At 38.6% G+C, this 17,868-nt stretch overlaps 1 protein-coding gene across 2 annotated transcripts in view; it reads right to left on the minus strand.

The window, feature by feature from the left end:
- The window catches only part of Naa16 (N-alpha-acetyltransferase 16, NatA auxiliary subunit), a 54,710-nt gene that overhangs the window by 20,043 nt on the left and 16,799 nt on the right, over positions 1-17,868 (minus strand). Inside the window, exons 6-14 of one of the 2 annotated variants that reach the window (XR_012907946.1) lie at positions 14,949-15,102; positions 14,192-14,311; positions 13,321-13,416; positions 9,895-10,001; positions 7,280-7,352; positions 4,094-4,263; positions 3,631-3,783; positions 957-1,085; positions 264-405 (exon numbers count right to left, since the gene is read on the minus strand). Coding sequence is in view for 1 of the 2 variants with exons in the window: in XM_075949655.1 (XP_075805770.1) it covers positions 957-1,085; positions 3,631-3,783; positions 4,094-4,263; positions 7,280-7,352; positions 9,895-10,001; positions 13,321-13,416; positions 14,192-14,311; positions 14,949-15,102 (1,002 nt within the window). In the remaining variant the exon portion in view is untranslated. The remainder of the gene's footprint in view (positions 1-263; positions 406-956; positions 1,086-3,630; positions 3,784-4,093; positions 4,264-7,279; positions 7,353-9,894; positions 10,002-13,320; positions 13,417-14,191; positions 14,312-14,948; positions 15,103-17,868) is intronic. The other variant, XM_075949655.1, reaches the window with a different exon arrangement.

The following is a 17,868-nucleotide window of genomic DNA, read 5'->3' on the forward strand; positions in this document are numbered from 1 at the left end:
ACATATAATCCAAAAGGCTTAGATTCTCAAAGAGAAAATGAGAAGTCTTTCCCCTAGAAATACAAGTTTAAAGGACAGGAGAAACAAAAACAAAACAAAGCAAACAAAAGAAATGGTGATTTCTATAAAAGTTCTAGTATAATCCTAGTTCCAGCTCCCATCAAAAGCCACCCCCTAAGACAGAGCCTTCCTCCGGGTAACCTCCGAAGTTTCGCATGGGAGGAAGGCCAAAGTGACTGCCACGGTGCAGACATCAGGCTCACCTGACTACGATGCCTGTGGTTTTATACTGCGTCAGCAGGGGAAGAGTGGTGCCGAGTGCCCCACAACTGAGGGCTGCTGAGGACTGCCTCAGGGGTGCATTTGCGGCTCCTTTCCTCCTGTGGTCCATGTAGAAGGAGAGTGCTTCAGAGATGACAAAGAACAGGAAAACAAAAATTCACACAAAGGAAAAGAAAAATGCCCTCACTAAGGCATGTCATACACAAAATTCTCAATGTAAGCAATAGTCTGCAAACTGGCCAGCTGATGCACAGGGTACCAATGTGAGACAAACATCCTGGGAAGACGAACTGGAGAGAGGCTGACTGTGGACCAGATCCTGATGTTTAAGGGGGAAAGATGTTGTCACCTGCTGTGTGTCCTCCTAGGCTGCTGATGAAAATTAAATAATGGCCAGATGAGGGAAGAGAAAATGTGAATGTATGTCAATCACAGTACAAACTCATTTACTAAACTAGTTTTCCTTTTCTCTTCAAAAAAAAAAAAAAAAACATAAACATGTCAAAGTGTCAAAGTAGTCGTTCACTGCGCACTGCTCACAACAGTAGTTAAGGAACTGTTTTCAAATGAAGCTGTCACAGTTAGTCAGAAGAGGCAGATGATCCAGTGTACACATGTACCTGCTTTCCTTGTCACTTACAGAAGAAACTAGAACCTATGTCCTAACAACTCACCCTTTCCACTTCATGGCATTTTTGCAAGGCATCCCCGTATCTCCCGAGGCGCTGGTAGGCAGAAATGCATTCCGTCTCAAACCACATACACTGCATTTCATTCAGACTTTCCATGGCAGAGATTCCTTCCTGAAATGGAAACTCGCATAAATGTATGGCAGCAAGCAATAAAACAGATCCCCCAAATCACATTACTTTGTAATTTTTATTTATTTGTATTTGGCTTTTTGAGACAGGGTTTCTCTGTGTAACTTTGGAGCCCGTCCTAGAAATTAGCTCTTGTAGACCAGGCTGGCTTCTAACTCACAGAGATCCACCTGCCTCTGCCTCCCCAGTGCTGGGATTAAAGACATGCGCCATCACTCCGGCCTCCTTAATGGTTTTAAACTACAAAGTTTTACTTATTCAGCTCCACTGGGGTGTTCAACACTTTGTGCAGAACAAACTTCAAATTACAAAAGCTATTTTTAAGCATCGAAGATCTTATTTTAACTACCACTCATTTTAACAGTAGTCCTATGAATACTGCCTGTCTTCTTTCCACTTCCTTCCTGCTATTTAACATCTTGATGACTCAAGGTCACTGTTACATCATATTTCTTAGTAACGGTTTCAGGTTCTCAATCTCCTTCCTATGGGTTAGGCCACGCGCGGTCACTTTCTTTGCGCGGTCACTTGGGAGGCAGAGGCAGGTGGATCTCACACATCTGAGCTTAAGAACATCAGCTGCTTCACTGTGAGTCTTCCACTTCACAAGCTCTCCTGTGTCACACACTATTAAACCAAGTGACACCGAACATGGTGGTGCATGCCTATAATCCCAGCACCTGGGAGCCTGAAGCAGGAGAATTCTGAGTTCAAAACCAGTCTGGGTTCAACACACAGCACCACAGAAAACTGGGCTCGGTGGCACAAACTTGTAGTTCTAGCACTCAGAAGGCAGATAGGAGAATCAGAAGTTCAAAATCATCTTCCCTACATAGTAAATTTTAGATCATCTTTGGCTACTGGAGCCTGCCTCAAAAAGCTAAATAAATAACCAAAAAGATGCTCAAAGTATAAAAAGAGATACAGAGAAAGTTATGAGAACAGTCTATCAATAACATAGAAATATCAAGAGACAGAATACCTAAAAAGGTCAGGCAGAGCTGGCACACCTTTAATCCCAGCACTTGGGAAGCAAATCTCTATGAATTCAAGGCCAGCCTGGTCTCTATGAATTCCAGGACAGCCAGGACTTCATAGAGAAACCTGAAGAAAACAACAACAATAACAAAACAAAACAAAAAGAAAAACCACCCACAAAGAATTAAAATTTTTTTTAGGGCTGGAGAGATGGCTCAGAGGTTAAGAACACTGGCTATTCTTCTAGAGGTCCTGAGTTCAATTCCCAGCAACCACATGGTGGCTCATAGCCACCTGTAATAAGATCTGGTGCCCTCTGTATACTTAATTAATAAATAAATCTTTTTAAAAAAATTTTTTTAAATATGCCTTCTTGCTTCTTTAGGAAAAAAAAAAGCTTCCTCTCCAAACATGAAGACCATTTCTGTAAACTAAATTGACTCCTGCTGCATTTCCTTCAAACATCTGATTTGTTTTCTATATTTAACTCTTTGGTCCCTCTGAACTGGTATGTGTGCAATGTAAGACAGGGACACCATTTAATTTTTCAACATAAATGCCCACCTCAGCAATTTTATCTTTAATTTTAAAAGTGCTTCTTTCAAGTTTCCAAATATATTTGAACCAATCTTCAGGCCTTCTGTTCTGTTCTATGAACCTGTAATTTTAATCAAAACCAAGTATCATGTCTATTAGGACACTATTACAGAAGGGACGATAAAGGAAGAAGATATAGGACAAGTATTTAGACAAACAATTTTTAGACAGCTTAAATTCTAAACTGTCACAGAAAATACACAGAAAGAACTCTGAGCAATTCTGAAGATGATTTAATAGGGAACTAAAGAGAAGTCATAAGTCATAAAGGAGACAAATTTGTAATACAAACTAAATTTTTAAAGTTTATTTATCGCCGGGCGATGGTGGCGCACGCCTTTAATCCCAGCACTCGGGAGGCAGAGGCAGGTGGATCTCTGTGAGGATCTCTGTGAGTTAGAGACCAGCCTGGTCTACAGAGCTAGTTCCAGGACAGGCTCCAAAGCCACAGAGAAACCCTGTCTCGAAAAACCAAAAAAAAAAAATAAAAAAAATAAAAATAAAGTTTATTTATCTTAAAACAGAGTCTTACTGTGCAACCCTGACTAGCCTGAACCTTGCTATGAAGATCAATTCAGCCCTGAACTCACAGAGATCGGCCTGCTTCTGCCTCCTCGAAGCTGGGACTAAAGGTGTACATCAGCATACCCAACACAAAGTGAATTTGGCCAGAGGACCAGGGTTCAGTGGCCAGCGTCCACACTGATCAGCTCACAACCACCTCTGACTCTAGCTCCAGGAGCTCTGATATCCTCCTCTGGACATCTTGGGTGCTTGCATTCACACCCACACGCATGCCACCACCACAGTAAGAAACCATATTTGGAACATGGACAAAATAAGATTTTTTTTTAAAGGAATTCTTATGAATTTCAATGATAAATTTAACAAACCATCATAGAACTTCAATTTTAATTCAGATAATTATATACTTATATATGCTCTTCCCTACCCTTGTGAACTTGGAGCACATTTCCTCTGCTTCTTTTATCATATTTGCTCGAAGCATGTATTTTGCACATTTGGAATTGATGAATCGATCAGCTGTGTCCAAAGACTGTGCTTCATCCATCCACTTTGCAGCTTCTTTGAGATTACCTATATGCTACAGGAGGAGAGGTGTTAGAGAAATGCGCTTAGAGAACATGGGTGCCATAGAAATGGGAAAGAAATATAAATGAAAACAAGTTAAAAACTGGACATGATGTGATCAGTTTACCTAGAAAACTAGGTGATTATGAATCCACTTACTAAGAACTGAACCAAATGACTAACATGGTTACACAATAAAGAATTCCTTAGGATTATTAGAATATAGAAAAAAATTATCAGAGAATCTTAGGAGTTACTGCTACTTCAGCTTAAAAAAAAATGACTCAATTCCAACCACACAAAAATCAAGATTAAGATCTTACCTTGCAAATTTTTGCTTTTATGTAGAATAATTCTATCAGAGTTGGAGTACTAGCAATCACAGTATTAATATACTCCAAAGCCAGCAAATACTGTCCAAGTTTATCAAAGTGCTGTGCCAGGAAATACTGGACCCAGAGTAGAGTTGTTGGGGGTTCCTTTTCCCCATTCTCTGCAAGCAAACAAATATTAAATTGTTACAGGAATACTAAGCAGAGCAAACCTACATGCTTTATCTTCCTAATTCAGATTGAAATCAACTATTATTACTAAGAGCAAAAGCTCAGCAAAAACAATCAGTCTATCAGAAAGAGGCATGACTCCATGGCATCAAGTTCAAAAGGAAACAGCCTTGTAGAGGAATAAAATCTCCAAATAAATAGTGCCAGAGAAGAATAATCTGTCTAATTGTATGGGTTCTCCCGACAAAAACAAAATGCAGTGAGCCAGAAAAATAATCAAAGAGGGTAACTTGGAGCAGAGATTACCTACCTATCACTGCAGGATTTCAGCAGAAGAAAAACTTACACATTATGCACTGCCATCTGTGCAAAATATATATGCTAGCAAATATGACACAAGAAGCAGAGGGATGAGTTCTAAGTTCACACAAGTTATCTCAGGAGTGTGCAACTGTCTCAAGTAGCATATTATAAACTTTAGCACAGTCAGAGCATCATCAAAGTGAAGAAGGATATGACTCGAAAAATATACCCCAGTGAGACAATACCCCTGATATACCTACCATAAATCTAAGATTAGAGTACCACAGCCCCAAGTGAGCTAACAATAGCAGCCACATACATACATTCTCTGAGCTCTATTCTGCTTCCGATCCTGTACTGAAGAAGCTACCAAAATGGACTGCAGAATGGCAGACGTGTCTACAGTGAGGCAGAGTGAATTACCTGTATTCTATCAACAGAAGATATGTAGGCAACTAAACAAATGACAAGACAATAGTGTGAACACACTGGAGCATAAACCAGAAAGCTGAGACAGGCTGAATAAGAAGAGCCCCTAACAGACTCATATACTTGGATGCTTGGTCCCCAATGTATAGAACCATTGGAAAAGAATGCGAAGGTTAGAGAAGTTTGACACTGGAATCTGGCTTTAAGGTTGCAAAGCCCACGCCATTTCCAGTTAGTGCTCTCTGCCTAGTGCTTATGGATCTAGACGTAAACTTTCAGCTACTGCTCCAGCACGTGCCTGTCTACCTGCTGACATGCTCCCTGTCATGATAGACATGGATTCTAACCCTCGGAAACCATGAACCCTTATGTTTTATAAGTTACCTTGGTCATGGTGTCTTGTCATGGCAAGAGAAAAGTAACTAGGGAAAATGCAGACAAGGCCAAAGAATCAGACATTTATCTTTCATAAACACTATCTAATTCAGGAAGCCAAAGTATATGAAAGAAGATTTTTTAAAATAATTTCAGAACTAGAGTTATAAATCCGTGGCTTAACACTTGCACGAGGCCCTGGGTTCAACCTAGAGCCTGTTCTGCCCTGCTAACAGACGAGGAGCAAGAATGAAATGAGGGATCTAGGAACTGTTACTCAAAGATTGCCAAAATCCTTAGGTCAGAGGTCCAGGAGGAGCTTTTTAACAGGCACATTGGCCTGATAAGAAACCCTGATCAATATCAGCACCAGAGAGATAACCAGAGAGTGTCAAGCACAAAGTACCACCTGTGAAGTATTCAAACAGATCTCAAATCTATTCATCTCACTACCGATGCTACATGAAATAGGAAAGACAGAGGAAAACACACAATGATACCAAAAGAAAGCAGCCAGCCAAATCTAAAGTATAGGGAACTCTACAAAACAAATGAGCTTTTAACAAAAGGCATTTCTTTGTTGGGTTTTTTTGTTTGTTTTTTGAGACAAGGTTTCTTTGTAGCTTTGGAGCCTGTCCTGGAACTAGCTCTTGTAGACCAGGCTGGCCTCAAACTCACAGAGATCCGCCTGCCTCTACCTCCCAAGTGCTGGGATTAAAGGCATGCGCCACCTCCCAGCAACAAAAGGCATTTCTTAAAGCCATCACTTTGATATATTAAAAGACCATAAATCCCATCAAATATAAAGCATGGCCCTTAACTAGAATCAGATTAAACCAAACCAATTAAACAAAAATTTTGGATAGTGGGAGAGAAACATAAATGTAGATGGGTATTAAATATGAAGCTAATTTTGTGTGTCTTAAACAAAGATGCATACACAGGTAAAACATTTGGAATTTGCTTTAAAATACTCTAACAGGAGCCGGGCGATGGTGGCGCGCGCCTTTAATCCCAGCACTCACGAGGCAGAGGCAGGCGGATCTCTGTGAGTTCAAGGCCAGCCTGGTCTACAAGAGCTAGTTCCAGGACAGGAACCAAAAAGCTGGTCTACAAGAGCTAGTTCCAGGACAGGAAACCCTGTCTCGAAAATCAAAAAAAACAAAAAAAAAAAAAAACAACTCTTAACAGTATCGGCTGGAGTCTGGATAGATGGCTCAGCAGTTTAGAGCACTTTCTGCTCTTCCAGAGGACCCAGGTCCTAACATCACATGGCAGCTCACAACTGTCTTGTTACTCCAATTCCAAGGAATCTACTGCCCTTTTCTGGTCTATGGGGAACCAGGCATGCAAGCAGTGCATAGACACACATATGCAGGCAAAACATTAACCACATTAATTTTTTTCCCCCAAGAAAAGCAAAAAAAAAAAAAAAAAAACCCTCCAAACTCCAAGAGCAATGACACGAAAAAGACACATGAAGAATATAAAGAGATTGTCTCCACACTTGAAACATCCTACAGGATTTTCTAAATTGTCTTTGTTTACATATGTCCCCACAGAGAATCAAAGGTCCAAATAGACATAATTAAAACTTAATTCAAGAATAAAAATATAAAATTTAGGGATTCAGGAAAACAGGTTCTAATTAAATACCTGATCTTGAGCAAGTCATTCAACCTCTCAAATCTGTTTTCCTTGTTAAATAAGGCAAACTCATAATAAAAAAATTATGGAAATTTTAAACTAAAATTCTAAAAATACTCTCATTTTATTCACTAATTAAAAAACCAATAAGTAGGCATTTATGTAGCATACACATAATAAATGTAAACTAGTATTTCTGTGATTAGATTGAAATAAGCAATAAAATTCTAATTCAGTCTAGTTTAAACTTACCATAAGGGCTAAAAAAGCCATTCATTTTAAGAGAAGCTTCATAATTAGTAACAAGTTCCTGGATAATTGAAACCTGTTAAAGAAACATATTTTTTTAATTTAAAAATGCTTCACTAAAGATATTTTTATTTGTGAACTAATTTGACTGGAACAGCAATTCATTTTTTAATTTTTATTGATGTGTGTTAATCTGTGCGTAAGCAATTTGTGTGCAGGTGCTTGTGGAGGCCAAAAGAGGGCGCCCAATGCCCTAAACCTGGAATTAAATGTGGTTATGGGCTCTCTGACATGTATGCTGGGAGTCAAACTCAGGTCCTTAGAAAAAAACAGCAAGTTCTCTCAACCAGTCAACCATCTCTCAAACTAAAGATATCAAAATACTATTTCTCCCACCTCCCAATCTGAACATTTTAGAGGAACAAGAAAAAAATAAAGCATTGCTGTTGTCTATTAATGATTTCAGGAAGGAAAAGCTCAAAAACAGCTCAAATAAATTTTCATCTCAAAGAGCCTTTGAGGTTTTTTGGTTTATTTTTGGTATTATTCCCCTCCTCCAACACCAGAGATGAGGATCGAACCCACCTTGGGCCTTCATAGTGAACCCAGGGTCTTGAAAGCTTTTTACCAGTGAGCTAGATCCATAATCCCAGAATCCTGATATTATTGAAGGACAAATTACCTCATTTATATAATTCATGAAAAATTAATTGTCTTTTGCTTCCCTGTTTTGCTATGTAAAACTATAAAAACTATAAATATTTAATTTTATAAAATGTCACTCCATACAAAAAATTTTACGTGAACTGATTCAAAGTTTAAAAGGCACACATTAAAAATGATGTGCTGGTCACACAAGCAGGAAGACCCGGGTTCACGCCCTGGCACTCACATAAAGCCAGCACTAGCAGCATAGCTTGTATCTGGAACCATGAGCTGATGGGGTGGACACAGGATTCCTGAACCCATACACTGGTTAGCAGCCTAGCCAAATCAACTAGCTCCAGGTTCAGCTAGAGTCCTTATCTCAAAATGTAAAATGGAGTAACTGAGGAAAACACCTGATATTAACCTTCACGTACACGCATGCCTACACACCTGCATGCACAGGTGTACAAACCCCAGCAACATGTACAAACACTACAAACACAAACAAAAATAACTTTAAATGACTGTATCTTGCTTACTATTGCTAATGACCCCAGTAAAGAACAGAAACTAGAATCTATGCTTAGTACAATTAGAGGTATTCTTTCTAATGCCCTTAGCTAAATACTACTAAAATAAGGTCTAAAACACAGTTTACTGTTTTATGGAAATTGGAACTTTAAAATACTCTGATTTTCTCTCAGTGTCTGTGCTGCTGGGGTTATATTTAGGAAGTGATCTCCTGTGCCAATGCATTCAAGTGTACTTCCCACTTTGTCTTCTATGAGGTTTGGGCTGGCTTTATGTTGAGGTCTTTGATCCATTTGGACTTGAGTTTTGTGCATGATGATAGATATGGAGCTATTTTCATTCTTCTACATGTTGATATCCAGTTATGCCAGCACCATTTGTTAAATATGCTTTCTTTTTTTCTATTTGATATTTTTGGCTTCTTGGTCAAAAATCAGGTGTTTGAAAGTGTGTGGATTAATATCCAGGTCTTCAATTCGGTTCCACTGGTCCTCCTGCCTGTTTTTATGCTAATACCAGGCTGTTTTCAGTACTGTAGCTCTATAGTAGAGTTTGAACTCAGGGATTGTGATGCCTCCAGAAGTTCTTTTATTGTACAGGACTGTTTTGGTTTCCATGACTCCACTGACCTAATGGCATCTCCCCACCCCCAACCAGGTAAAGGCATCATACCATAATGGGATCTTTAAAGATTTACTTATTTATTATATATACAGTGCTATGCCTGCATCTATGCCTGCAGGCCAGAAGAGGGCACCAGATCTAATTATAGATGATTGTGAGCCACCATGTGGTTGCTGGGAATTGAACTCAGGACCCCTGGAAGAGCAGCCAGTGCTTTTAACCTGAGTCACCTCTCCAGTCCTACCTAATAGCATTTTACTGTTATACAAATTCAACTATCCATGCTAACTCTAAAATATGATAACAAACCGTAAGAAAAAAAGTCACTGTGAAACTCAAGCTGACTTCAAACTCATTTCAATTCTCCTGCCTTAGCCTCTCAATTGCTGGGATTACAAACTACAAGTATCTTCCATCACATCCAACTGTATATCTCTTTTATTTACCTATTTATTTATATATTTTGGTTTTTTGAAACATGGTCTCCTAGATGTCCTGAAATTCTCTCAATAGATCGAGTTGGTCTAGAACTCAGATCTGCCTGCCTCTGCCTCCCAAGCGCTGGGATTAAAGGTGTGTGCCACCACCACCTGGCAAATCTCAGTGTTTTTAAAATGCTTTTCCTTGCTATAATCTTCATAGCATGGTAAGCCCTTTGCTATAATTATACTATAATCATATATTTTTGGTATACAGTATTGGTATATTAAATAAAAAGACAAACATTGGTACAATAGAGAAAATAATTAAATCATAGCATAGTCCATGGAAATCTTCCTGTAATAACAGCAAAACTGATTAAAAGCCAAACTTACCTTTTCTGCATTAGAATACAAAGATTTCAAAGTAGTGAACAGGGGTGGACATCCTTTGCTGAAATTTGGTCTCAGGAATTTATCCATGAGTTCTCTAAATTTTTTACCTAGAGACAAAAGTAAACTTTGGCTGATGGGATCAATTGTCAAATTACTGAACAAATAAAGCTCCTTCAGAACAATTATTCTAAGATCAGGTTTTAAACCTCCAAAGTCAGCACTATCTTGTCATATAACAAGCATAGCAGCAATGTTTCAGTTGACATTTCCCCTAATTTCTATTCAAAGTATCTTTAAGGAATACTTCTGACAGGTAAACGAAAAGATTGTGCAGTTTTAGACAGCATAATTTACTAACCACCCTGGTTAAAATTTTAAGAGCAGGTATTCTTCCTAACCTCTCCCTCACATAGACTTTGTCCAAACCCCTGCAGACAACTGATAATAGCATGTCCACATCTACTATGACTGGCACTACCTTTAAGATTAGACAAATTATCTTCTTAAACTTTAGTGCAAGTGGGATTACCAATTTCAACATTTGCTCATTCCACAATCATGGACCAGGGATGCTACTATATCCCAACATTATTTCAGGTACTAGTGATAGAGCAGTGATTATAACAAAAATGTACAAATATTTACCAGCAGAGACCATCTTCTGGGGAATGAGACAGACGCTAAAAGAATGTTACACATTAGCTTGAGCTAAGGCACTTAACTATGAAGTAATAAACACCCTACTTGCAACATCAACCAAATAATTTTCCTATTATTGCTACCTGTAACAAAAATTTCTAGTATCTTCATTTTTGTTTTTGTTTCTTTGTTTGTTTGAGACATACCTTTGCTATGTGTCCTGGGTTGGCTCCAACCAACCTTGATAGCCTCCTAACTCAGGCTCCTGAGTGCTGTGATCTAAGTGTACCTATCAATCAGAAGCAGCTGGTGTCACTTTTTCTTTTTAGCAGAAACATTAAAAGGGGTTAGAGATGTAGCTCAATTAGTAAAAGCTTCCCTGGTATGCACAAAGGCCCTGACTTCTATCCCAAGCACCGCAGTAAAAAGGATGTGGTGGCAAATGCTTCTAATCCTAGGACTAGGGAGGTAGTGCATGAAGAATGAGGTATTCAAAGTCATCCTTAGCTACATAACCAGTTGGAGACCAGAACAGGATATGTGAGACCCATCAAAAAAGGAAGAAGAAGGAAATCGGGGGTACAGAAAAAGAGGAAGAAGATGAAAGGGAAAAGAGAGGAGAGAGGGAGAAAATACTGAAAACTACTTTTAAATGAAGACATACAAGTAAGGCTTGAATTTATCCATTCATAAAAAAAAAACCAGAAAACATGGGGATCAGTAAGATTGCTCAATGGGTGCATGAGCCTGATGACCCAAGTTCAATCCCTGGAACACACATGGAAGGAGAGAACCAACTCCAGGAAGATGGCCTCTTGTCGGGGTCCTGCCAGTCTCTGACAGCCTCTCATCTCCACATACACACTGTGGCATATGCATACAGACAACCCCACCGTTACCCCATCTAACACATACACACACACACAAATGAATTTTAAAAACTTTTTCACAAGGTATTTTATGCCAGCAAATTATTTAAATGTTTTCCTGGGTTTTGCTGTGTGTAAAATAAAACCCAGCAATCCCAAACCAACAAAGCAGACTGGTTATCTGGTTGAGCAGACTGCACTAAGTAAAACCCGCATAAGCAGTATCACTGAACATCATGAAAATGATTTCAGATTTCTTTTTTTTTTTTTTTTTTGTGGTTTTTCGAGACAGGGTTTCTCTGTGGTTTTGGAGTCTGTCCTGGAACTAGCTCTTGTAGACCAGGCTGGTCTTGAACTCACAGAGATCCGCCTGCCTCTGCCTCCCGAGTGCTGGGATTAAAGGCGTGCGCCACCACCGCCCGGCTTGATTTCAGATTTCTTATGAAATCTTATACACTCATCTTTTGAAAGCCACAAAATAGCATTTACATCTAGATCAGTAATTCCTTTAAAACCAAAAGTAGTTTCAAAGATCCTATCTTCCCAGCACTTCCTCAGGCATACAGAGGAATTAATAATATTATGGTAAACAGTAAGAGGCTGTTGCTTAGAAGAATATACTTGCTTCTACTCTGTGTGTGCTCATGAACAAATAACCTGTCCACTAAGCCCACCTTCTTCATGTAAACTGAGACTACGCCAATTAGTTTAAAGAAAGAGCACCACGGTGTAAGTAGTAAGCGGTATCTGGGGTCTATTAGTCACTCTAAACACTGTCTATTTCATCCCTGCTATCGGACAGCTATATACTTCTACAGCTAACGTTCTGCTTCAGCACAAGTCCAGAAAGAATGGATCCATGACTAAACTAAACCCGTGACACTATAAGAATAGACGCAGGTGTTCATCGCAGGTATTTCTGTCATAGCAAACAACAACGGAGTGACTGCTACTGAGGATTTCAAAGGAATGGTGCTCTTTTCTCAAACACTGTGAAGGACACAAAGAGCTCACAACTCTTTGAGTATATACCCTAAACAGATAGAAAACTTGCCACACAAATCACAACAGTTCATCTGCAATTTGTTATCGATTCTAAGAAATTTTATCTTCTAAATACAGTTGCCTTTTTTAAGTCATTTAAGAAAATATTTTTGCACATAGCTTACAATACTTAAAACCAATATTAAACTATATATTAAAGCACAACATTCTTATTTATATACTAAAATTCATAACTGACCACTCTTTCTTATATTCCAAAAATTGTATTCTTTATAAATCAATTCCTAAAATATTATATTAGTAATCAATGTTCCCCACGATATCTTTGATGAGAGAATAGATATTTTACAGAGACTTATGAATCAGAATTTAGATACAACCAGGTATAAAGAAAATAATTGTCCCCTGATGCTAGCTGACAACTTCATCTTATGTCCAATTCTCTCTTCCATGTATAGTAAACATCTGTTTTCATATTATTTGACATGTCATTTTATTGGAAGATATCAAATGATTTACCAAATAATAGGAAAACTAGAGAAATGCTCACCAGCAGAAACCAAGGAAAGTCAAAGCACACACTTAAGCCATAATGAAAGCACTCTCAGCACCGTTGGCAGACTGTATCTTACTCCCTATTCTTGAAACAACACCTCTTACATCATAACCTCATTTCACAGCCTCAATATAGTTTCATATTAGGAAAAAAATGGCATTTCCAAGCCCCTTTACATGGGATTAGCCATTTGATTGGTATGTCAGTGGGCTTATGACAAACTAGCTTGCAATATAACTAATCACTCTTACACACACGAATATATAAACTGTAGAATACAAAGAAAAATTTAAAACATGAATGGTACCCATTAGTTTCAAAAGAATTATTATGTTACAAAAGATATACTAATATTACCTGGGACAAAATTCAAAGGCAATCTTCTCGGTGAAACTGCTCTGGGATGTTGCTTACTAATTTCTTCATAAATCTGAAGCCTCTCGTCTAAAGAGCCTAGTGTCAGTAAAAATATGTGAGATTATAGTATCATAATTTTTATGTATAACAATAACAAACTTTAACACAAAAACTGTATTGTAAGTATCAAAATTGCTTTCAATTTTGTCAAAAATTACATTTAAAACTGTGGTGGTAAAAATACTATAATCAGTAAATCATCCTACATGTGTCTGTATATGTGTGAGTGTGCGTGTGTGTGCACATACGTGTGCGAGCCTGTGTGTGAATGTGTCTGTGTGTGTTTGGCACTTGAACGCAGAGATCAGCCTGCCTCTCTTCTGAGGGCCAAGATTAAAGGTGTGCACCACATCTTAAAATCATTCTTTTAAACCAGCTCTCCAGGATAACTTTTAAAAAATATAATCAGTAGCTTTCATTATATATTTTAGGTAAAGTTCTTAATATTTTATGCACAACTATCGGATCTTGGACTTCCGTCGGAAGACAGCCTGTGAGCCACTCTAATAAACCCTTTAGACAGCACATTCATGCCACCACTTCTGTTCCTCTAGAGGACCCTAACTGACACAAACTCTAGAGGAATAAAGTAAAAAAGATTCTAAATGGGTGAAGGAATCTAAAATCATCTCTTAGTATTAAGTATAAATATTCTAGTTAATTTTCATGCCCACATCTAATCTGTAACTTTTCTACACGAAAAAACAATTGTTAATGCTATATTCTCAAGCTAATTCTCAAGAATTGCTATAACTTCCATTTTATCAAACTCAAAAGCTAGTTAAGGAAGAAGATAAAAATCATTACATACGGAGTTGCAATGCCTTTTCCAAGCCTTCATAATAACACCAATTTTCTGCATTCTGATCAATCAAGTTTTTGAATACTTCACTAGCTTCTTTTAATCTTCCCAATTTCAACAGCATTTCCCCTAAAATTAAGTTTAAAGTCACATTCATTTTGCTTAAACATTAGTTTTCTGACCCAAGAGAATTCGCTAAGCATTACTGGTAAGCAAGTATTTTACAAAATACTAATTCTACAAGCCTTCGTTTGAACTTGTTATATACAGTTTATATAACTAAACATAGATTAATCTATAGTTTGTCTTCAGAAATGACCCATATTCATTTTTTGCTCCCTCCCATTCCCTAAATATAGATATAGATACTAACTTCTTAGTAAAAAAGTGCCTTTTCATAATACATATTTGTATAGCCTCTGGAGATAACTAAAGCCTACACAGTGGCTCACAAACACCAGTAACTCCAATTCCAGAGGGTCAAATACCTTCTTCTGGCTTCTGGAGGCACCAGGCATTCACACAGTGCACATAACATCCATTCAGGCAAAACATTTATACACATAAAATGACAACCCGAACCAGAAAGATTATATGTTAATTAGAGAACAACAGCTCCCCAGTTCACCCTATATCAAAAGGATGACATGAGTATTAAATTAATAATAGTTTAGTAGCAAGTGCTTGGATGGTCACCAAATGCATGGTGTTAATTGTTAGGAAAAAATTTTAAAGTGCCATGAAAAAAAAAATCAAGTCAACTTACCCTTAATTTCTTCCACCAAAATTTTATCACATATCTGCTTCTCATATGTTTCTATATGTTCCAAAGATTCTTGAAATAAATCTGCCTCTCTCATCACTTGATTCTGATATAGTATCAGTTCACTATATTCATAATCTATTTTGTTGGGAGGAACCTGAAAGAAAACAACAAAATCATCTTATTTGTATAATTCTATAAATTAGTTTCAGATCTTTAAATTTTTTACTCAGGACCCATTTGTATGACTTAATCCAGAAGCAGTGAAAAATAAGTTAACATATGATGAATTCTGTCTTTTATTTTAAAAAAGATTATTTCTTTACTATGCATAGTGTTCTGTCTCCATGTATGCCCACAGGCCAGAAGAGGGCACCAGATCTCATTACAAATGGTTGTGAGCCACCATGTGGGTGCTGGGAATTGAACTCAGGACCTCTGGAAGCCTGTACTCTTAACCACTGAGCCATCTCTCCAGCCCCCTGATGAATTCTGTCTTTAAAGTAAAATAGGTGTATATGGCCAAGAAGAGGTGAACAGATCTTATATTAAAATATAAAAATGGGTGACATCCAGAACGGCTAAGATCAAAAGCACAAATGACAGCTTATGCTGGAGAGGATGCGGAATAAGGGGAACATTCCTCCATTGTGGACGGAAGTGCAAACTTGTAGCCACTTAGGTAATCAGTATGGTGTTTTCTCAGAAAACTGGGAATAAATCTACCTCAAGACCCACTATACCACTCTTGGACAAATACTCAAAGAACATAGACCCATATCACAAGGACATTTGCTCAACTATGTTCACAGAAGCATTATTCATAAAAGCCAGAACATGGAAACAATCTAGATGCTCTTCAACCGAAGAATGGATAAAGAAAACGTGGTACATTTACACAATGAAATTCTACTCAGTGGTTAAAAGCAATGACATCCTGAAATTTGCAGGCAAGGGTTGGGGATTTCGTTCAGTGGCAGAGTGCTTGTCTAGCAAGCTCAAGGTCCTGGGTTTGGTACTCAGATTGGGGGAAAAAATAAAGAAATTTGCAGGCAAATGGATGGAACTAGAAAAAAATCATCCTGAGTGAGGTGACCCAGACACAGAAAGACAAGTATTCACTCATAAGCGGGATATCATACTTTGTAAAGCAAAGGATAACCAATCTATAATCCATGACCGGAGAAACTAGGTAACAAGGAGAACCCTAAGAGAGGCATACAAGGATCCCACTGGGAAGGGAAAATAGACAAGAATTCCTGAGAAAATTGGAGCAGGGGACTGGGAGAAGGGAAGCGGGAGGAAAACACGAGGAACAGCCAAGATAGGAGGACAGAGAGGGTGATTAAGGAAAGAGACATCTTGATTGAGAGAGCCATTTTATTAGCAAGAAACCTGGCATTAGGAAAATTCCCAGGAATCCACAAGGATGACCTCAGCTAAGACCTAAGCAATAATGGAAAGGGTACCTGAGCTGGCCTTCCCCTGTAAGCAGATGACTATCTTAATTGTCATCATAGAAACTTCATCCAGCGACTGACAGAAGCAGATGCAGAGATCCACAACTAAGCACTGGGCCGAGTTCCCAGAGTCCAGATGAAGAGAATGGATGAGCAAGCGGTCAAGACCATGATGGGGATACCCACAGAAACAGGTGACCTGAGCTAGTGGGAGCCCACTAACTTGAGACTGATAACAGGGAACCTGCAGAGAACAGAGCTAGGCTCTCTGAATGTGGGTGACAGTTGTGTGGCTGGGGAAGTCTGTGGGGCCACTGGCGGTGGGACCAGGATTTATCCCTAGCGCTTGAACTGGCTTTTTAGAGTCCATTCTCTTTGGAGCGATACCTTGCTCAGCCCAGATATGGGGGGAGGGTCTTTGTCCTGCCTCAAAGAGATGTGACAAACTTGTTGACTCCCCATGGGAAGCCTCACTTTCTCTGAGGGGTGGATGGGGGGGAGTGGAAGGTGAGGGGAGAGGGAGGAGGGGAGGGATAAGGAACTGCGATCGGCATGTAAAATGAGAAAAGGTTGTCTAAATAAATAAATAATGTGTGTCATCCTAAGGAATCTGCCCCAAAAAAGGGGGGGGGGACAGAACCAATAAAGGGAGTTTAACCAAATTTTATACAAAGCTTCTTCAAGAAAATACTGTGAAGCGGGCGTACTGGAGTACACCTGCAAGGCCAGCACCTGGGAGGTGAAAGCAGGAAGAGTGGCTTCAGCTACAAAGCTTTCCCCTTGTACTCAAGGGAAAAGCTCTCTTGAACAGCTACTCCTAAATTACATGGCAAGGTCTAAGGAGAGCCAAAGTGACCATCCTCTTCTGACCTCTCAACTGTTCAAGAGGACAGGAAGACCTCTTGTGGACTGTTGCAGGCATGGCACGACATATCCGTAGAGAAAAACACAACAAACTACAAGCTGGTTTTTGACCAGATCAACAAAATCACTAACTTAACCTAAAAATCACCAAGGAGAAAAACAAACAGACCAGTTATTAAAATCAGAAATTAAAGGAACATTACCACAGTCCTGAGATTAGAAAAAATTAAAATACCATAAAAACTAAATGGAAAAAAATAAGAAAATGAATTAATTCCTGTAAAAACAAAAGCTTTTATAAAAACTGATTGAAGATATAAAAAAAATCTGGATAGCAATAGAGAATAAATTGACAATAAACTTCCCACAAAGACCAGGACTAGATGGCAGCACAGAGCATTCTAAGAAATATTTACAGAATTAATTCCAATTCTTCATGGAGTCTTTCAAAACAGAATAAGAGCAAACCCTATGAAACTTATGCCATGAGGTCAACATTACCTAGATACCAAAAGCAGGCATAGGCATCAAAAGATAACTACAGACCAGTATCATTTTGCACAGAGTTGATGCTCTTGTGTGTGTGTGGGGGGGGGGTC

This window comes from Microtus pennsylvanicus, chromosome 15 (assembly GCF_037038515.1).
Source record: "Microtus pennsylvanicus isolate mMicPen1 chromosome 15, mMicPen1.hap1, whole genome shotgun sequence".
Classification (NCBI taxonomy): domain Eukaryota; kingdom Metazoa; phylum Chordata; class Mammalia; order Rodentia; family Cricetidae; genus Microtus; species Microtus pennsylvanicus.